Source organism: Phaethon aethereus, assembly GCF_964289735.1.
Source record: "Phaethon aethereus genome assembly, chromosome: 23".
Lineage (NCBI taxonomy): Eukaryota > Metazoa > Chordata > Aves > Phaethontiformes > Phaethontidae > Phaethon > Phaethon aethereus.
Genome location: NC_138599.1, coordinates 91,838 through 111,835, shown reverse-complemented (window position 1 = coordinate 111,835; position 19,998 = coordinate 91,838). Strand labels below are relative to the sequence as shown.

The 19,998-nt window shown below is 59.0% G+C and overlaps 3 protein-coding genes across 5 annotated transcripts in view; 2 read left to right on the top strand and 1 right to left on the bottom strand.

Moving 5' to 3' along the window:
• Positions 1-917: 917 nt before the first annotated feature.
• On the bottom strand, positions 918-5,209 carry IFT46 (intraflagellar transport 46; the record flags this gene model as incomplete). The annotated part of the gene is made up of 11 exons (XM_082009970.1): positions 918-1,013; positions 1,366-1,451; positions 1,734-1,794; positions 2,076-2,142; positions 2,561-2,682; positions 3,115-3,243; positions 3,645-3,738; positions 3,850-3,924; positions 4,649-4,788; positions 4,865-5,074; positions 5,153-5,209. 11 exons carry the CDS (start codon positions 5,207-5,209, stop codon positions 918-920), a joined length of 1,137 nt encoding a protein of 378 aa, XP_081866096.1.
• A 1,884-nt stretch (positions 5,210-7,093) lies between these two features.
• ARCN1 (archain 1) lies at positions 7,094-13,267 on the top strand (the record flags this gene model as incomplete). 3 transcript variants are annotated; one of them, XM_082009961.1, is made up of 9 exons in its annotated part: positions 7,094-7,303; positions 7,874-8,053; positions 8,333-8,538; positions 9,108-9,269; positions 10,016-10,181; positions 11,506-11,653; positions 11,978-12,086; positions 12,250-12,454; positions 12,919-13,267. In XM_082009961.1, the coding sequence occupies 9 exons, from the start codon at positions 7,109-7,111 to the stop codon at positions 13,006-13,008; spliced, it is 1,461 nt and encodes a 486-aa protein (XP_081866087.1). In that variant the 3' UTR covers positions 13,009-13,267. The 3 variants fall into 3 exon arrangements, with proteins under 3 accessions (XP_081866087.1, XP_081866088.1, XP_081866086.1); XM_082009960.1 differs by having other exon boundaries at positions 7,109-7,306; XM_082009962.1 differs by lacking the exon at positions 9,108-9,269 and having other exon boundaries at positions 7,094-7,306.
• A 4,677-nt stretch (positions 13,268-17,944) lies between these two features.
• Positions 17,945-19,998, top strand: part of PHLDB1 (pleckstrin homology like domain family B member 1) — a gene marked incomplete at its 3' end in the record, with an annotated part of 16,769 nt that continues 14,715 nt past the window's right edge. Inside the window, exons 1-3 of the mRNA XM_082009924.1 lie at positions 17,945-18,090; positions 19,403-19,504; positions 19,919-19,994. Of these exons, the coding sequence (XP_081866050.1) occupies positions 17,998-18,090; positions 19,403-19,504; positions 19,919-19,994 (271 nt within the window). The 5' untranslated portion in view covers positions 17,945-17,997. The remainder of the gene's footprint in view (positions 18,091-19,402; positions 19,505-19,918; positions 19,995-19,998) is intronic.

Here is a 19,998-nt window from a genome sequence, read left to right as displayed (position 1 = left end):
GGTGCCCGTGATCCAGGGCTGCCCGGCACCAGGTATGTACCAGCCTCTGGAGGAGCGCAGCCGAGGGTGCTGGGGAGGCCGCGCGGGTTGGCGGGCACCAGCCAGTCCCCGGCTATACGTTAAGCTACGCACCGCGGGTCTCGGTAGCTGCGCCGTTAGCCGAGGCATGTATTTATGTAGCCTGTGCACTTCACGTATAGACTATTAGAATCAAAATGCGTCAAAGCCTTTTATAGCCGGACTCTACCACGCTGCTAGCGCCACGCTTCCTCCCGGGGTAAGGCCAAGCACCAGCCTTACTTCAGCAGGTTTGAGGCCTGCTTGCTGCACGAGCCTTTCCGTCCCCGCCAGAGCTGTGGCAGACAGGTGGGCAGTCAGCGCGGCAGGGGCTGGAGAGAGTCGTCCCAACAGCAATAAACTGAACTCAAGCGTTTGTGTGGTGCCGCGCTGGTTATTTCTCCTTGGCAGTAGCCAAGGGGCTCGAGAATCGAAAAAGGGGCTCAAGTGATACGGGGCAGAGGAGATGCGAGGTCCCCTGATCAGACCTTGGAACGCACTGGGCGGATCCTCGTGCTGTGTTTGGGCGCAGAATTTATTCCCACTTGTTACCGCCCTTGTAGCGTGTGCTGGAGGAGCCTCTGCTCCACAGACCCTGCGGTACAGGGAGCCTGCCATTGGGAAGAGCTGGTTTAACGCTAAACTGCCTGGGGACAAGTCAAAAAATGGAGCGATTAGGCAGCTTCTGCAATAAATGTGGTGAGTGAAGTCCTACTCTATGAATGCAGAACAGCTCAGCCATAGCTATAAAACCAGTGAGGCTTCTGAAGTGCTGCGCTTTGCTTTGCAGGCTGCTTTGGTCAAATCTCCATGTGCAGCAGCTGACATTGGTCCCGGACACGAGGGTTTAACGCGAAGCTTCAAGTAAAGCTTAACACTTCCGCGTCTGCCGCTTGTGAAGAAGGGTTGGATGGCGGGCTCCTGCCCTTCTTCCCGTCAGCCAGGGGCTTGAAATGCTGCAGGGGAAGGAACGCGTTAGTGCAAAGATCCGGCTCTCGCTAATTAAGAGTACATGCGTGCATCTGAACATGCAGGCCACGCCTGCTCTGTATGAGCTGTGTGCTCGGCAGCCGCTCTGACTTTGCTGGGAAAAGCGTTCCGGGCTTATGCTGGACCGTTAAAAAACACGGCATCGAGCCTTGCGGCACATCAGGGGCTCGGGAAATGCGAAGCTTAGCAAATGTTCTTTGGACTCCTTTACGGTGGCCTGCCAGCCCTTTACAAGCACCCACAGCACAGCCAGACGTAAGGAAAGGAGCTCTGCAACGCTTCCAGCTGGGTGAGCGGTGCCTGCCTGGCGTCGCTCACCTGCGAGTTCTTGAACTCCGAGTAGAGGGAGAAGAGGACGTGCAGAGGCTGGATCCGACTCTTGTACACGGGGATGTCCAGAATGGCTACGAGCGAGAGCAGAAGCGCGTGAGAGTATCTGGGCTGCACCGCCCTGCCCGGGCTGCTGTAAGTAAAGGCTGAGCTTCCCACTGCCCCCCACGACTCGGGCCTTCGCTTGTCAAAGACTGCAGGCACCTGCAGGACAGCAGTCCGCTTCCTACTGAAGGCAGCGGAGAACGATCTTGACTACTTGGGGCTGAGCCCGCATCTGAAAGTCTCCTGCTGCAAGTGAGACAGTGCCAGGCCCGCAGCAGGCTTGTGTCTTCATCACAGTCTCCCCGGCTTACCACATATCATGTCGATGTACTCGGCCAGGTCACAGTTCATCTCTGCAGTCGGGAGGCCCACCTGGAACAGACGGGGCTGGCAGCTCGGCTCCCATACGGCAAGATCCCGAGAGCACACGCTGCTCTCAGGCCGAGCACAGAGGCCACCGGGGCAGCAGCTGGGAATTCAGGCGTTAGGCTGCTCCCCCGTCTTTGGGCAAGCAAGAAATGGTAGGTAGGAACAAACCAGAACGGGCCAGGCTGCGGGCACAGTCCTCAAAACCGAGCAGGAACCCAGCTTTCGTGGAAGAGAGTTTCTAACGTCACGTGCTGAGCCAACTACTTGTCGCTCGGACAACGTACCTTTCCCAAGAGCTCCTCAAATTCCGGTGACCATTCCTGCATCAGGGTCTCGATGTCGGGCATTGGCCTGTGAGGGAGGAAAAGAACATAAACTTTAGGATCACACGCAGCTGAAATGGCTTCCTACCGCCAGACCACTGTAAAAGGGGACAGCCTCCGTTCTAAGCAGCTGAGAGCGAGCCGCAGGTCCGCCGAGGGTCAATATGGGCCTTTTGATTTATCAAAACAAGCCTAAGCTTGCTAAGTTCTGCGTGCTAGCCGTTAAACCGATTCAAGTTACGTAGGGAAAGAGAAGTGCAGAGAGGGAAACTGAGCGTCCTGCACGCACGCGTGGTATGACCACCCTGAAAATCAGCGTGCCTTCTCCCTCTTGGAGATATTTTGACCGTTTCACTCAGCGCTCCTTGACTTTGCTACCAGCCTCTCACTGACCTCAGCTTATGCTGTACGAGCGTGTGTGGCGCAGAGTTGACGTAAGGGCTCACCTGGTGTAATGGACCGTGGCGGGAGGTTTGCAGCGATGCAGCTCGCTGATACTTTCAATCCAGCTCTCAATGGCTTTGGGATTCTTCTCTGCATTCTCCACACTCTTCACTTTTATCTGCTGCTAAAAACAGAATATAAACCTGGAAGCACTTGTGACCTTTTGGGGCTTTTTTGCAAACCCTGCGTTCGCTCCTGATTAACCACGTGTTTTCTCTTTCCTAGCTGCACTATACCAACTGATTTCTGCAGACAGAAGAGCGGCTGGGAAAGAAAACACCGAGTAAAACCAGGTATTGACAACCAAAAGGAAACAAAGCTTCACCTGAAGGAAACAGATGCAAAGTCTGTAGCAAGACGTGCCTGAAGCAAGGCTCAGATCCCTTGCAGTTTAAAGCTATAGGTTAAAGAAAAAGGTTATGCTTTTTCTGCTTTTAAAGCCAAGTTATCAGTTGTGCTGCAACACGGTAGTCACATAGACAAAAGTAAGAGGAAAATGCAACGTTTTTGCTACAGCCAGCATGCAGCAAGTGCCTCCTCCCTCTCCACGACTCACTGTGATGTTGTGCTGCTTGGAGTTCTCCGTCAGCCAAAGGGAGAGCACGGTGGGATCTGACTGCTTGGTCGATGGCTCGTCCAGGACGAGCAGGCCAAGGTTATCAGGCTTGCCGTCAGGACGGGGAACCTGCAGATAAGCAGACACCCTGTTTTCTACGGGAGTCCAGAGCGGGGGAAGTCAGGGCTATTTTGTACAGAGCCTCCCTGCAGTTTAAAAATCAGGCCCTAAAAGGAACGGGTAAGTGGGCCCTCCCGAACATGAATTGTTAGTGCAGTGCCACCTGAAAAGCACAAGGCGGTGGAGAAGGGAAAACGCAGCCCTCGCCCTAAATGATGTTCGTGACCTTTGAGAGGTGCCTGAACTGAGTGTGGTTTCCAAGGTCTCTAGAATGTTATCTCCAACAGCGCAGGGCAATGGTGTGCACCGCTGCAGGGACGGGACGGACTCTGGTGCCCCTCTCGCACCCGTGCTGCGTTCAGTTTCGGCTCATGTGGCAGGATGTGCAGAGGAACCTGAACCAACTGTACCTTTAGGAAGGCGTCAATGTCTCCAACTGCAGGAATAAAGTCTGGAATAAAAGGCTGCAGTTTGTGCTCGATCTCTATTGTTTTGGGAGTGTACCTGGAAAAAAACACCACCACAGCGTGGGTGACTATGAACTATCCTACAAAACTTGCCACGATAATTGGCACAAAGGAGAGCTAAGAGCGGGCTAAAACCCCTTCGCCTCACCTCTTGATGTACTCAAAGAGTTCTTTGATTTCAGAAGATACGGGCAGGTAGTCATAATCTGCTAGATTGAAGTCCCTAGAGAAAGGAAGAGAAATGCGGGCAAAGATTAATGGGTGGTAGGTTCTGTACAAGCGGGAACTGAGCCGCAGCTGTGCAAGACCATCGTGAAGGAAGCCGAAACAGCAGGGAGTCAGTCTTCTCTTACAAAGCCTTCTTGCACACAAATAACACTACTGGGCCATGTTTTGCCTTGGGCCTCCTGGGCAAAACAAGGTACTGCAGCAATGGGCACTTGCTTGTGATTATAGAGACTAGTATGGGGGATGTCAAAAGGTGAGTAAGTGCTCTGCACAAAGTCAGGTGTTAGGACAGCAACTAGGGGGTTTAGTATCGTTCTGGAGTTGAAAACCATGGAAAAGGAGGAGGATTATCAGGAGATGAATGGCATGTTTGAGATATTCCTCCTCTCTCTTGGGCATCCACTGTCCGCCAGGGCTAGAGCCGAGACAGGAGGCTGGCTGACACCTGCAGTCTTTCCCAGCTGTGCCTTTTTGTTGGTACAGCAAAACAGGGCACGGGGATGGCCCGAGGAGCCGTCCTGGGTGGCTGCGGTTCTTTACACAGAGAAACTTCTTTCTCCTGGGCCGCCCGGGTACAAGGAGGAAGGAGGTGCCTGTCCCCATGCCCACGGCCATGCTCGCCCTCGTTGGAAGACGAGCACACCGGCTGAGCCATAAGAGCCCATATGGCACCTGCCCGCCACCGGACCCCAGCTCCTCTGGCCCGTAGCGCTGCGTACCCCTCCAGCGCAGCCCCGTGCTCCTCTGAGTCATCCTCCGAGTCGGTTTCAGAGGAATCCTCGTCCTCCGAGTCGTCGTCGTCGTCGTCGTCCTCACTGAGAGCAGCGGGGGGCGCCGAGCGGGCGGTCACCGCCTCCTCCTCCTAGGGGAGCAGGACCGGGCCTTACCAGGCTGCCTCACCAGGCCGCCCCGCCCGCCGCCGGCCCCGCGCCTACCTTGCCGCGGCTGTCCTCCTCGTCGCTGCTGCGACTGGCCGCGCCGCCGGCCGTTCCGGGCAGCCCCGGCCGGCGGGGGGTCCGGGGGCGGCCCGCGCCCCCCGCCCGCGGAGAGCGGGCCCCGGCCGGCCTCCCCGCCTCGCCGCCCGCCTCCTCGGCCTCTGACAGGTCCAAGCTCTCGTCGTACGGCTGGTTCTCGACGAGGCGGGTCTAGGCAAAGGGGCGCGGTGAGGCGGCGGCCCGGCCTGGCCCCGCCCGGCCCGGCCCCGCGCCCCTCGTCCCGCTCACCTCCAGAGCCGGCCGCTCCGCCATGCCGCCCCTCCACCGCCCCGCCGCCGTCGCCATGGCGACCGGACCGGCTCTCTCGCCCGCGGTCGGCTAGAGCGGCCCGGGCTCCGCGGCGCCCCCTGGCGGGAGGGGGAGGGGGGGATGGCCGCCGCCCGCCGGTCCGGGCCCGCCCCGCCCCGCGCGCCGTGCGTGACGCCGCTTCCGGCTGGGGACGTGGCTCGGCGCCGCCATCTTGTGGGGCTGCCCGAGGGGACGCGGAGCGCGGAAGGAGCGAGCGCGGAGCCTAGCGCCGCTGCTGCCGCCGCCGCCGCCATGGTAAGGGCCCGCCCGCGGTATGCCTCTCGCCGCTGCGGTGCAGAGCCGGGCTTGGGGAAGCTCCGTGTAGGGCCCCGGCCCCTCCCTGCCCCGCCTTGTAGGCCCGCCGCTCGCCCAGGCCCGGGCGCAGGCCGGTGCTGGAGGCCCGTGGCCTGTCGGGGCAAAGCAGGGCGCTGTGGCAGGTTCTTCTATTGCCCGGGGAGGCGAGGTGGGGGCCGTCAGCGCTCGGGGGTGGCAGAGGCGTAGGCCGGCCGTCCCTACCCGCGTCCGGGCCGAGCAGGACGTGGACGGCGGCGGAGCACCGTTTACGGAGCCGCTGTTCCTCTTCAGCAGAGGAGCTGGTGGCCGCAGCCTTAGGTACGCGGCGTTAGGCTTCTCTTAAAAGTCGTTTGTTGTATCGGGACTGTCCCCTTGAGTGCTAGGTGCAGCCAGGCGCAGGCGGTGGCCAGCTACTCCCGTATCGGTGCCGTGTGTAATGCTGTGAGCTTTTTCTTTCCCAGAGCTAGTCCTTGTTGCCCGCCCACAGCGTCGTTGGATGGCCGTCTCGGTCATCGAAGGCTGGCTCACTGCTCCATTAACGAGTAGACCTGTGTGCTCATGGTGCTGCGGGGATCCTTGGTGCCATCCGGTTCTCTTGCACCGTGGTCTGAGTCCTTTTGGGGAGTACTTACAGAGAGAAAGTTTATTTGTGAGCCGTAAGTACTTTGGGATACGTTTGTCCCCGAGTTGTCAAGCTGCAGGGCCCCAGGGCAGTCCAGAAAGAGCCTGGCAGTCTTACTAAGGTGCGGATGCAGAGCGGTGTCAACCTGGGGCTGAGGTTGGTCTGTGTGTGAGAGTTTCTGGTACTTGCCTGTTAATAACAGCAGTCAGGGATTTAAAAGATCTAGAGTGCAGAAACTGCCTTATCCTGACAAACTTAATTAGGCAGCTAATCTCCGTGAAAGAAATGTGAGGAGGAAGTCTCAGCAGTCTGAGGAATGAGAAAACGTAGGCTGGCAATTGCCTTACTACCTTTTTATTGCTGGTGTGATAGCATCTGTGAAATGCCCGGGAGAGTCATCCGTGGCCTGAGATTAATCTAGCTGCCAATATTTTATTAACCTGGCTTTACTGTAAATGCGGCGTTGGGAAGAAATCTCACGTTTTACAACATTCCTGTGTTTACTTGTAAGCTGGGGCCAGGCTGGTGGGAAAACTCAATAACCCAGAGCCTCACCTAAAGCATTCTGGGGGGGTTGTCACACCTCTGTGTGCCTAGGAACGGGCTGATCTGCCGCGTCTGCTTGACTGGTGGAGCACCGAGAGCTTTCCTTCAGGATGTCACAGGAACAGAGAGCGGACTGGAGAGAGGGAAAAGCAGAGGTGGATCTGCCTGTGGAGTAGTTCAGTTCCCGGTGCTGGTCACAGAAAGAGACTTAAAATCGTGTTTGAGGAAAATCAGATGACTGGGTGGTACACGTGAAGATGAAACGTAGTCGAAAGCGATCCTTTCTTCGAGCAAGTTGTGCCAGGCTGGGCTTGCTGAGGCTGCGTGGTGTGGGAGGCTCGGCTAACCAGCGCTTGCCTTCTCTGCAGGTGCTGTTGGCAGCAGCCGTCTGCACAAAGGCGGGGAAGGCCATCGTCTCCCGGCAGTTCGTGGAGATGACTCGGACCCGCATCGAGGGGCTGCTGGCGGCTTTCCCGAAGCTGATGAACACAGGGAAGCAGCACACTTTTGTGGAAACGGAGAGCGTGCGGTACGTCTATCAGCCGATGGAGAAGCTCTACATGGTGCTGATCACCACCAAGAACAGCAACATCCTGGAAGACCTAGAAACACTCCGACTTTTCTCTAGAGTGGTAAGGATCTGTCGCTTAATGCAGAGTTCGCACGTATATAGCCTGATACGGTGCCGTTGTGAGGGAACCTGCCGGTGAGCTGGTGCCAAAGCGCTGTCCACCTCCACCTGGCAAATTGATTTTCCAGAGCCTCTTCCTGACCTGGAAGTAAGCTTTGAAGTTGCGATGGTATTTTTCAACCGCACGTAAAGAATCCTCAGTTGCAGTTCAGCTGGTGAGACCAAAGGGATGATGTTATAAATTTAGCGTTAAATATTCTCTGTATTCTTAAGATAACACCCGTATTCCTTCTAAAAATAACATGACGTTACAGCTTGCGATTGTTAGAAGCACAGCAGTATTTTACATGCATTTCTAAGCAGCGAGTTTGTGCAGCTGTCTTCTTACAGGATCTCAAAGGATCTTCAGGAAATTCGCCGGCCTCTGTGTGTGTTGAGGTTCCTCCGAGTTAGGGTTACAACAAAGCTAAGAGGTGGTATAAGCGTTTTAGCGTAGAAAAACTTAACAGTGGCAAAACTTCATCCTTATATGAATGCTCCTTTAGAATGTTTTTCCCTCCCTGACTAGATCCCTGAATATTGTCGAGCTCTGGAGGAGAATGAGATCTCCGAACATTGCTTCGACCTGATTTTCGCCTTTGATGAAATTGTTGCCCTGGGCTACCGTGAGAACGTAAACCTGGCGCAAATTCGGACCTTCACTGAGATGGACTCGCATGAAGAAAAGGTGTTCCGAGCTGTCCGAGAGGTAAGTGGAAATAACTGCGGGCAGTGATACAGCGGAGTACCCTGTCTGGGAAATGCTGCCTTTTTTTTTTTTCTTTTTTTTTTTTTCTTTTTTTTTTTATACAAAGGTGTTATTCCACTTTGATAGGGGTCATACAATTATTTAGCTTTTCTGTAAACTAAACGTCCCTCTCTCGCTCCCTTTTTCTTCGCAAAGGGTTTATGAGCCAATGCCTTTAGTTCCTGTGCAGAATAAGATTCAGATGGCAAATCTCTATCAGCCTCTTGTCTTCTGCTTCAGACTCAGGAACGCGAAGCAAAAGCTGAGATGCGCCGTAAAGCGAAGGAATTGCAGCAGGCCAGGAGGGACGCGGAGAGGCAGGGCAAAAAGGCACCCGGTTTTGGTGGCTTTGGTAGCTCGGCCGTGTCTGGGGGCACAACAGCAGCGATGATCACAGAGACCATCATTGAAACGGAGAAGCCCAAGGTGGCACCGGCGCCTGCCAGGTAGGTCTACAGTAGGGAGCCGATGTTCCTTGGAGCCAGCAGCGTCTGAAAGCACATGCCAAAATAAAGGCTCTCTAAGACGGTTTCTTTGTACGAGTAGCCCTCCCATTGCTGTACAGTTAGAGGTTGTCGTGCCTTTGTAAAGCCTCCCCTTAAGGTTGGCCAATCTGTGTGAGTTGACCTCCCAGCCTTTGACGTGGCTGCTTGTAAGCCGATATACGTTGCGTATCCTTGAGACCCCGCCTTTTATTATTGAGGAGCTTTTGTGCTGCGTGCCACAGCAGCATCCCGTAGTCTCTCTGGAGTCTTTGGTGGACAGTGGGCTTCTCATTTAGCATGAGGAAAAAGAGGTCCCAGCTACTGGCCATACTGGGAACAGAATCCAGATCTGAATTATAGCTTAGCACCCTACATACGAGATAATCGGTTTCATGCGCGTTCTCCCCAAAAAAGGCTGCAGAGGTGAACGCTGTATTCTTGGGACGGTCAGGTTACGACACTAAGACACCCGAGGAAGGAGGAATCTGTTGCCACGAGCTGAGTTGGAGTTTCCTATGCCTTTTGCTTAGGCCTTCAGGACCCAGTAAAGCCTTGAAACTTGGCGCGAAGGGGAAGGAGGTGGACAACTTTGTGGACAAGCTGAAATCAGAAGGAGAAAATATCATGACTTCGGTCAGCAAGCGGTCTACGGAAGCAGCCAAAGTTCTTGCTCCTCCCATTAACATGGAGAGGTGGGTATTGCTCTTGCTTTGAAAGCAGTCTCCTCACGCCTCTGTCTGCGATGCACGTGTTTCTTTGTGAGCTTAGCTTCCTTTTCGGTTCTCGCAGCAGGCTTTTTCCTGCCATTCAGGGCCCGTGTGCTCACTCGGCCTGTTAATTTTAAAAGACGGCAGGCAAAATCTTGGACAGCACAGCGGCCAAAAAGCAGATAGCCGGTTTGATTGGGAATCGCCTTAACTAAAACGGGACGTACAACCACTGTGTAGCTGAGGTTGAGAGTTTTCCTGTGCTTTTTTCCCCACAGTGTTTTGCCTTCAGATGAGTTAAAATAGCTGCCATTTTTCCTGCTCCCCAGGCACAAAGAGTTCTGCCTTATGGGGGCTTAGGATGGAAGCGTTTACGGTTTGTTTTACACATAGCGTTTCAGAACCTTTTAGTGCCGTGACCCGTGCAGCTGTGCGGCAGAGGGCTTTCGGATGACCAGCATGTCAAGATGCTGTTATCGTTGCTGTTTATCTGGGCTTCCATCCGTTGCGGGCTCATATCCCTGGAGCCGCCTGTCCCTGAGTTAACCTGTCAGAGCAGCATTAGCATCCGCTGTGCCGTCCACGCTATTCCGTTTGGGGCCATCACGCTCTTGGGAGCACCTGCTTGTTACACGTAGCCTGTCCTTGCTGAGCGCTAACTAATCTCTCATCTTGCCTGTTAGATGCCAAGCGTAGGACTTGAGATGCCTGCTTTTTTTCTGTCTGTCTAGCGTGCACATGAAAATAGAGGAGAAAATTTCCTTGACTTGTGGCCGTGACGGAGGGTTGCAGAACATGGAGCTGCATGGCATGATCATGCTGCACATTTCCGATGAAAAGTTTGCACGGATTCGCCTGCATGTAGAAAATGAAGACAAGAGGGGAGTGCAGCTACAGGTAAAGCCTGTTTGGTGTCCCATGCTGTCGAACATGCTTTTGCTGCTCTCCGGGGCAAAACGTCGGCACTACTTGAGCGTGTTACTGTCCTAGGTTCTTGTCCAAGCCTTCTCGGCAAGTGCGTTGAAATTGGGAGTAGTCACCGCAGACATGACCGCAGCATAAATGCAGGGCCAGCTCATGCTCAAAAAGATTGAAGTTCCCTTGAGAAATCCAGTCTTGTGCACTTAATCTTCCTGCCTTCGGAGCCTTACCTGTCCACTAACGCATGCTGGCATGCCGTCTGATCTCACTGGGACTTCGCAGCAGCCTGGTGTGTGGCTTGGTGCTTGCTTGTGATGCGAGCTTGAGTTGTGGAGTGGGAGCATTAGAATAAACCGGTTGTGGTAATGAGGAATTAATTTCTTAGCTAGAAGGCCGTTTCTCCTTGAGGTCGCTTGTGTCCTGCCACTGCTGCATCTGAGACTGTTGCTGGAGCCCTTGATTGCAGTCAGCAGCTCAGAAGAGTCTCAAGAGAGATGCCCTTCCCTTTCTCCCTCTCTGTTTGTGTGACCTTATTGATCCCTGGAGATGGTGCTGCTTTGATAAGCTCTTCTGCTCCCTCCTCCTCTTCCTCCTTGCCAAGAGCTCATCTGTAATGTAGCTGGCTGCAGGTCTGCTTACGCGGTAGTAGGTTCCTTATCGGCGCATCTCGTGAGCAAGTTCCTAACAGTGCTTCCACACGTGCTGCTTCAGGTGGAAGACGAGATCAAGCCTGGTGCCGACTCCTGTCTTTCTAGTGTAACTCGAACGTTGACATGCAGAAATCCTCTGCTTCTGAAAAGCTGCCTACGCTTGCTGCTGTGAAGAGAGAATATTTAAATTGAGTTGGGCTGCTTATATAGATACGCGTTAAGGTTGCTGAGGGAGGTAGTATTTTTGTGGTTTCAGGGTGTTCCTCCCAGCAGCGTTAGGTTGGTTTCTTCTTCAGGAGGAGTGTCCGTTGTGGGTCTTCAGGATGGTCTTTGAGATCTTAGGAGTTGTTAAAGTCATTCTGTAGGTATTGGCCCAGGACATGCATCGCTGGAGTCTATGGTGTGGCGGCACGTAAAAATGGCAGTGGTGTGGGTTCTTCTTAGCAGATCAGCATTTTCTGGAAGCAATCCCAGGTTGATAAGCAGACGCGCTCCAGTTGGGCTTCTGAGCCAGGAGGAAAACCGACGCGTACTTTGTCAAGGAAAATACCCTGAGATGCCTAGGCCTGTCTTACCAGAACCCACAATACCTACGTACGGTTCTCTCCTTAGGCTTAGAGTTACAGCCTGGGCATATGTTCGCCTTTCAGACTCACCCAAACGTGGACAAGAAGCTCTTCACTGCGGAATCGCAGATCGGTTTGAAGAACCCAGAGAAGTCATTCCCTATTAACAGCGACGTGGGCGTCCTGAAGTGGAGGTTGCAGACCACGGAAGAGTCCTTCATTCCATTGACAAGTGAGTGCGAGTGTGCGTCCGGGGGCTCGGGCGGAAGAGGCTGATGTGCATCCACGGTCTGCAGGCTTGTAGCCTGCCTTGCGGCAGCTGACTGCCTGGAGCGTGGCACGTGCGACATCAGAGGTGCCATGTGTCTTCCGTTGGATAGTACCTGTTCTCGGCAGTGTGCTTTTTCTCTAACGCTCTTGAAGAAAACAAAAATCTTTTCTAAATCAGACTTTCTTGGGGGTGACTTCGCTGTGCTTTTTGAAGTGCATTGTCTTCTGAGAGCCTCTTCCATGTAGAAAGCCTGCATGGTTGAGCATACTGTTTCTGTGCCCTCAGTTAACTGCTGGCCGTCAGAAAGCGGGAACAGTTGCGATGTTAACATTGAGTACGAGTTGCAAGAAGAGAGCCTAGAGCTGAACGACGTGGTCATCACCATCCCCTTGCCGTAAGTAACGCTCCTTGTCCGGGCAGCACTAACAAGTGCCCTCCTGGATCCCGTTGGTTCCTTCCCCTCTCTGGTTTGCAGTCTGGCCGTGCCGATGGGCTTGACAAGCGTTTCCTTAGTTCAGCGCGGATAAGCTATTGTAGCGTCTCGTTGCCTGCTCTAGGTCTGGTGTCGGCGCCCCAGTGATTGGGGAGATTGATGGTGAGTACCGCCACGACAGCCGGAGAAATCTCCTCGAGTGGTGCCTGCCAGTGATAGATGCCAAAAACAAGAGTGGCAGCCTGGAGTTCAGCATAGCAGGGCAGCCAAATGACTTCTTCCCGGTGCAAGTCTCTTTCATCTCCAAAAAGAACTATTGCAACATACAGGTACGGTCGCTGCCGGTGCTCTGCAAGCGTGACCTCGCTCTTGCCTCTTTCAAGCTGCCTCAGTCATCCGCAGGCTAAAGCCGAAACGGGTTTCGGTTGTGCTGTCGTGGCTTTGAGTAATCATTAAATCCCCTCAGACTTAGTTAGAGAATCCATCAGCCTTCCGAGTCAGAACGCTTCTTGGCACACGACTGTCTGTCTGTCCGTCCCCACTGAGCTGTAGCTAGTGACTGCTGCTTAACTCCTCCCAGGCTGCTTTCAGCAGAGACACAGTGACTGCAGAAAATCATTCTCCCGTTTTCAGGTTTCCTGAGAACAAAGGTCTGTCTTTCAGGGCTGACTTGTGGTTCGAAAGCGCTGGGTTGATGCCGTCCTCGTGACCACCCCTGCGTCGGAAAGCGCCGCATAGCTGTGGCGGGGAGCGGCCTTCGATGCTGAGCTAACTCTGCCTGTTGTCTCCGCAGGTTACCAAAGTGACCCAGGTAGACGGGAACAGCCCTGTAAGGTTCTCCACTGAAACCACCTTCCTGGTGGACAAGTACGAAATCCTGTAACGCCAGCCGTGGGCAGTCACAAAGGAAGAAATTTTTAAATTAAAAAAAAAAAAAAGAGGCCGAAGTTTATTCTGAATGTTGGGAACGCCGCAGCCCCCTCTCTGCTAAGACGCGTGGTTCTGTCTGCCATCTGCAGCGGTCCTGGGTCACAGACATTTTTGGCAGAGAACTGACGTGCTCGTGGGGGGAAAGGCTACAAATTTCTTTGGCAGATTTTTGCCGGCCGGCAGAAAAGCAAGATCACCGCAGAGGGCCTGGCTTCAACACGTCCCCTTCTCCCCTGAAGACGACCAGAGCCCAGTCCCAGAGCCTGCCAGACATCGTTCTCTTCCTTTCTGAAGCGTCACGCGCTGTTCCGTTGTTGGTGCTGCCATTTTAATTTCTCCTCGGCCTTCAACTCTCATTTCCGTTGATGAAAGCAGGCATTAAGATAACAGGCGCAGGGGCGCCTTGCTTCTCTGGACCCTTCCGTCTGGTAGAAGCGGAGCAAGTTGGCTGTGATTTCAAAGGTGGGGAGGTTGTGGCAGGAGTGTGGGGTGGGAAGAGGATCTTGGGGCTTCAGTCCTTTTGCCCCGCACGGTTGCTGCTGTCTCTCCAGCCCTGCTCTACAGCCACGGCCCTACGCCTGGGCTCGCCTCTCCCGCTCGCAGAGGGCTGCGAAGTAGCACACGCTGCAGCTCCCGCTGCTGTAGCTCCTGCCGCAGGGCGGAAGAGCATCCAGAAGGGACTGTCCCGTGCACAGGCTCGCTGTCTGCTGCAGCTGCTCTTGGGCCGGGCTTGGGAGGCAGTTTAATTGGGTTGGAATTAGCGACCTGTCCTTCCCGGGGGCCTTTCAGTGTCTTGAGAGGTTGAAGGCTTTGCCTGCCGGGGTGCAAGCAGCCATGGAGGCTGGATTACTCAGCCTGTGTGTCGGGACCCGTCCCCCACTAGTGTTCTTTCCCGGCACTTGCAAATGGAGGAGGAAACGCTGGTTTCCAGAAAAGAGAGGGCTGATCTGAGTGCGAGCACCGTCCCAGCGTGGTGTCTGCCGTCCCAGAGCCGTTCCTCCTCTTGCTGCCTCAACTCGCAGGCGTGTGCTCCCCTCAAAACTCGTCTCGCCTACTTGGCTCGGGACCCGTCACCGACAGCTTGACTGGCCACCAGTGAGGTCTGCAGGGGAGCACAGCAGCTGCTGCCGTAGGGCCTGAGCACCCAGACAGAAAGAAAATGCCCTAAACACACGTGTAGCGTGCTCCCGAGAGCGCCCTTCTGTGGGAGCGAGGCTGTCTCGGTTCCGGCAGGCTCCTCTGCCAAAGAGGTTCGTGGTCTCTCCTCTGTCAGCAGCACCCCAGGGGCGATTGGCCCTGATCCCTCTCTGGGGAGGGCGGGAGAGCAAACCCCGTTCCCTAGCGAAGTAGGTGACAAGCCCCATTAACTCGGTCGTGTTCCAGAGTTGCTTCTCTGTACGATTTTAAAATGGAGTCAAGGTTAGTTTGAGCGGCCGAGGAGCTTTTTCTTTTCTCCCTTAAATTGGTAATATTTAAACCGAGCCGAAATCCCCCTTTTTGTAACCCTCTACCATACTGGCCTAGGGACTAGAGCACATTCCAGTGTACACAGAGAATACCCAGTCTTTAATCAATAAAGAGTATTCTAAAGGAACGGGCTGAGGCTCTTGGCGTCCCGCAGGAGACGACCGGCGGGTCAGCCCCGTCCCTCCGCCCCTCGTCCCCGCGGGGGCGGGACGGGGCCGGCACCGGGGCGGGGCGGCGGAGGCCGGAGCGAGGCTGCCGGAGCGGCGGAGCGGAGGTGAGCGGCGGCGGCGGCGGGGTGGGAGGCGCGGCCGTCGGGAGCCCCGCTGGTGCCCCAGACAGCCCCTAACCCGTTGGGTAGGGAGTCCGGGGGTGTCCGGTCCCGCAGGGACGCCCCCAGCCGGCAGTTCCTCGGGGGCAGCTTGGGGATGCGGCAGGGGTGAGGGAGGGGGCTCCGCTGCCTCGGCCTGTAGCGGGGGTCCCAGCCCGCCAGCCTGGGGGGCTCACAAGGAGGGGCGTGGGGAAGGAGCTGCAGGAAAACCTCTTCAGCCGTAAAACCCGTTGTTGCACAACGCTTTGGGGGGGTGCGTGGGTGGGCCAGGAGCTGGCGCCAGATCCGGTGGTCCACGTCGGTGGTGACTTTGTCAGTGTGGGAGCCCTGAGAGCGGCCGGCCCTGTGTGGGAGGCTGGACGAGGCTCTCCCGTCCCCATATCCCGCTGCGGCTCGTGGGTGGTTGCAGAGGGAGACGATGCTTGGACTGAGGCTGTTGCTGCCGTCCCCCATGCCTCTCGGGGAGCCTGGGAACGGCGCTGGCCTGGCCGGACCCCGCTCCGTGGCGGGACCTTGTTTACTCTTGCTTCCTGACATGCTCTCCACCTCGGCCTCTTTGGACGCTGCCAGAAAACCCGAGGAATTTGGCAGCCCCAGAAGGTATCCAGCTGCTGTGCCGAACGGCCGCCCGCTCTCCCACCCCTGCGGCTGCCCTGCGAGCCCCCAGCCCTCCCTGGGCACCAGGCAGGGGCTGCGGCGGGGCAGATCGCCTGGCCAAGCACCGCAGGCAGCGCGGAGACCAGGCAGCAGCGGGGCAGCGCTGCCCAGGTGCTTTTCGGCAACTCCTCGTATGTTTGGGTTTGCCGTGCGATGCCATATGTTGGCGTGCGTGTGGCTGCAGCAGGCAGAGTGCCGCGCAGGGTGATGGAGCCGCGGATTTGTGTGGCGAGGTGGTGCTTGCCCATGGCCAGACACCAGAAAGGAGCGAGCGATGCCCGTTCCGGAAAGGCGAGGCTCGCCCCTGCCCCTCTCCCAGCAAACGTAGGGCTGGGTGATGGGTTCGTGCCAGGGACCTGATCCGAGACCCATCCCGTGCTACAGTCCCTGAGCTGTCGTCAGCAGGAGCTGCAGGTGCTCCCCGCTGAGCCGAGCACACGGCCTGCAGGTGAGAAGCCTTCGCTTGCTACGAGAGGGCTTTGAGGAGTAAGTCTCCATTGTGCAACCTTACGAGGGGTCCTGGAGCTCGGTGGTGGTGGTTTCCCTGTCCCTGCTGCGGTGCCCGGAGGCGTGTGCTAACGCTGGGCTCGGCGCTTGAGCTCCAGCAGCAGTCGGGGCCACGCACGGCGTCGCCGGCCCCCGAAGCCGGCTCGTCTTGCGGAGTGTCGGGTGTGGGAAAGCTGTGCTGCGTGCCCTCCCAGGCCCAAGCGCTCGGCGGGCATCCCCCAGCCTGCGGAGAGCCTCAGGTGCGATGCCGGCAGGGCCGTGGCCTCGGCCAGAGCGCAGCTGTGCCGCGGCGGCGCGGGAGCGCTGAGATCAGCGGGCGCGGCCGGGATTCCTCAGCTCCCACCGGAGCTGTCTGGCAGCTGATTTACGGTGATGTTATTGCCAGGAGCGTTGCGTCGTCCCAGCAACCGCGATGCAGCCCCCGCCGCCCCTCGCCCGGGCGGGATGGGGCCGGCTGGGTCTCCCCTGCTCGGCGTGGGGCAGCCATAGGCTCGGCGGCAGCGGCCGGGAGCAGGCTCCTCACTCCCCTCTGGCTTTCTGCCCGAGGCGGGCTGCCCCTTCCCAGCTGCCGGCGGAAGGGCCGGTTGTTTACTGGGGCGGAGGGTGTGGGAAGGGGTAAGCGCGCCCTGAGCGGGTTAGCAGATGGGGAGCGAGCAGGCAGCCAACTTGGCCGGAGGCTGCGATGCTGCGTGGTGCGCACCCGTTAGCTCGGCCGCTCCGGCCTCCTCCCATGACTCACCCGGCCACAGGCGGGGAGGAAAGGCCGTGCCACAGGATGCCACGCGCCTGCCCCTTAAACGCTGCGTCCCGGGCACGGCTGGCACCACGAGGGGTGCATGGCAGGCCGCGCTCCGGCGCATCGGCACGACCCTTCGCAAGCATGGGCTGGCTGGCCGGCCGTGCCCTAGTTGTGCCCTGGCCGGCGGCACGCGGCGCGGCTCCGGGGTCTGCCCGCCAAGCTGCTGGCACCCAGCCATGCTGATGGGGCGCGAGGCAGGTCGGGCCGTGCCCGGCTGGGTCTCGGTGCGCAGCAGCGGCTCGGGCAGGAGCGGACCCCCCAGGCACAGCTGCCCATGTGGGCTCGGGGCAGGCGGGTTGCTGCCTGCAGGCAGTGGGGTGCAGGCGCTCCCCGGGAGCGCGGCGGTGGCAGGGCAGCGCGTCCGCGCGCAGCCCGGCCGGCGTCGGCGGGGGCCCCACGTCGGCGGGGCCGGGCGTCCTCCCAGGTGAGGCCTCTGCCTGTGCCGGGCGAAGAAAGGGGCTTTTGTCCTCCGGGAGGCCGGGCCCGAGTGGGCAGCCCTGCGCACGGGGGGCACGGGGGCCGTGGGCTCTTTGGTGGTAACCGAGCCCGACCCCTTGGCATTTGCTGCCTTCGCCGCTTCCCACGGCAGGAACAAGCGGCGCGTTCTGCAGGCGGCGGCGGGAGAAGAAAGGCCGCCTTGTCCGCCCCGGCGGTGGGGCGCCGGCCGGGGCGGCCCCGCTCCCGCCCCGCATTCCTACGGCAGAGCCGGCTGGAGAGGGGCTGCACCCCACGAGCGACGGGCTGGGGGGACGTCAGGCGTCTCCTGCGCGGTGAGGAGCCAGGTGAGGGGCTCTGATGGAGGGCAATGCCGGGGGGCCAGCAGCCGGCAGGGTGGGCGTTGGGGAGCAGTCGGATGCCTGGATCACCCTCTGGCTCGCAGGCAGGCAGGGCTGCCTGTGGAGCGGGGGGTGCTTGGTGGAGCGAGTCTGGGCAGCAGGAGCTGGGCAGGAGCGGGACGATCGCCGGGCGGCGGGGCCGGGGGTCCCCCGTGGTGCTTACCCAGCCCCGCCAGCACAGCCGTGCCGGGAAGGGGTTAACGCTGGCACAGGATCCCCCCCTGGCCCCGCTCCCTTCCTATGCAGCAGCCTGGCCCCTCCTGGCTTTTCCTCCTTCCCAGCGGAGGTTGTGGTGGGGCCTGGGTGCAGGCGAGGGGCAGGGGCTCCGCCGGCCCGCGGAGTCTCTGGATGCTGGGAAGCACGGCCCCGCTGCGTCCGGGGGACATGGGCACCCTGCCGCGGCGGGTCCCGCTCCGCGCCCAGGCCCGGACCAGGTGGCAGGTAAGGGAAAGCGGGGGTCCTGCCTCGGCAGCCGGTGGACACCGGCGAGCTGCTCCTGGGGTACCCCATCCCTGCTTCCCCCTGCCCGAGCTGACCTGTCCCCATGCCGCCTGGGGTGGCTGCGGCTCCCACAGAGCCCTCGCCGTGGGGTGGCTGGCCCTGGTGTCGCGCAGAGCTGCGCGGGCCCTGTCCCTGTCCCAGCCCTGGATCCCACGCCTGGTGTTTTCCAGCGTTTCATTTTTTCCGCAGTGTGTAATAGCCACCCGCTCGCCCCCGCAGCCGAGCCCGGCGCTAGCCAAGCTGCGGCGGGGGGGGGGGTCCCTTACCCCACAGGGTTTCGGGGCTGGCGGGACAGTGCTCGATGCTGCAGGGAGCCAAGCCCGGGGCTCCTCCCGGTACCCCCGGCTGCCCCAGGACCGAGGTCCCTAACAGGGGTGGGAGCACTCCCCGGTTTGGCTGCTCCAGCCTGCCCGGGAAGGGTTAAGCTGCGCTCGACCAGGCCTGGGCGGAAGGGAGGGACGTGGGGAGTAGGAGACGGTAAATTTAGTAACCTCGGAGCATCCCGGACTGCAACGGTGGCGTGAGCACCGGGGGACGGAAATCGTTCCCCCGGGAGCTGCCTCCTGCCTGCGCAGAGAACGGCAGCTGGTGGCTGCTCCGGCGGGCAGCAGCCCGGCCAGCCCGCCGTGGGCGCCTGTGCCAGCCAGGCAGGGCGCAGGCAGGGACGCAGCACGCTCAGCTTGAGCTTGTGCACCCCAAGGTGCCGCTGCTGCCGGGCCGCGCAGGAGCAAAGGTGTGTGCCTGGGTGCCGGGCATGGGCGCTCGTGGCACGTGTGGGTGTGCCAGGGTGTGCCGTGGGCCGGGCACGGGCAGGCAGGTGTTGATGGGGACAGCTGGATGCTGTGCCCCACGTGTCCTTGTCCACCAGCGGCCATCGGGGTCCGGCCTGCCTATCGCTCTCGGCCTTTAGGGCGTGCGTTTTCTACGCCACCTCTCCAAAGCCGAGACAGCGTGCTGGCTCCTTCTGGCGCCGTGTCCCGTGTTGACGCTCGGCGCGCGCGCGCGCGGGTTTCCCTGGGCGGACGGGGACGCGTGCCTCGCCGGGTGGGGATGCTCGCTGGCTTCGGGCAGCTGCTGTAGGGCTGGAGACCGGAGCTCGGGAGGGGAATCCATCCCCTTGCTGGCAAACACCGGGGTGGGGTAGGGTTTGCGAGGCTTGCGTTCAGGCTGCCAGAAGGATGTGCGGGAGGAATACGGCAGAGCCGTGCCCGGCGTGGTCACCTGTGCTGATGTCCTCTGTTCCTCCTGGCAGCAGCCCGTGCCTGAGAGCACCCGGCGTCTCCGAGCGGCCACCATGGAGGCACCCGGCAGGATCCCCGCCAGCCCGACCCGCCGAGTCCAGACCATCATCCAGGTGAGCACGTGGGGCCACAGGACCTCTGTCCTGTGGGAGCACGGGGATCCGGCCGGGAGCCCTTCTCCTCAGCAGCCAGCCCAGCCATGGGCGGCCAGCGCTGCCCTCCGGCCTCTCCTCGCCCCCAATCCTATTACAGGATCGGTGGCAAAGCCAATTGAGCTAAGTGGCTGGCAGCTCGGATCCTCTTAGACGCAGCCCAAGCGCCGGGCATCCTCTCCTGCTCCCACAGCGGCTCACCTCTGCTCCCCGGGGCGGGCAGCACAGGCAGGAGGGAGCCCTCAGCTCCCGCGTCCCGCTGCTGGACTGTCCTGCCTGCGCGCGGCTGTGCCCGGGCAGCGCGAGCCAGGTGGGCAGCGCAGTGGAGTGGGGCGCAGCCGTGGGAGCTGTGAGCATCCCTCCCCGCTCCTGCAGAACAGCCCCCTGGACCTGATCGACACGGGCAAGGGGCTGAAGGTGCAGACGGAGAAGCCGCACTTGGTGAGCCTGGGCAG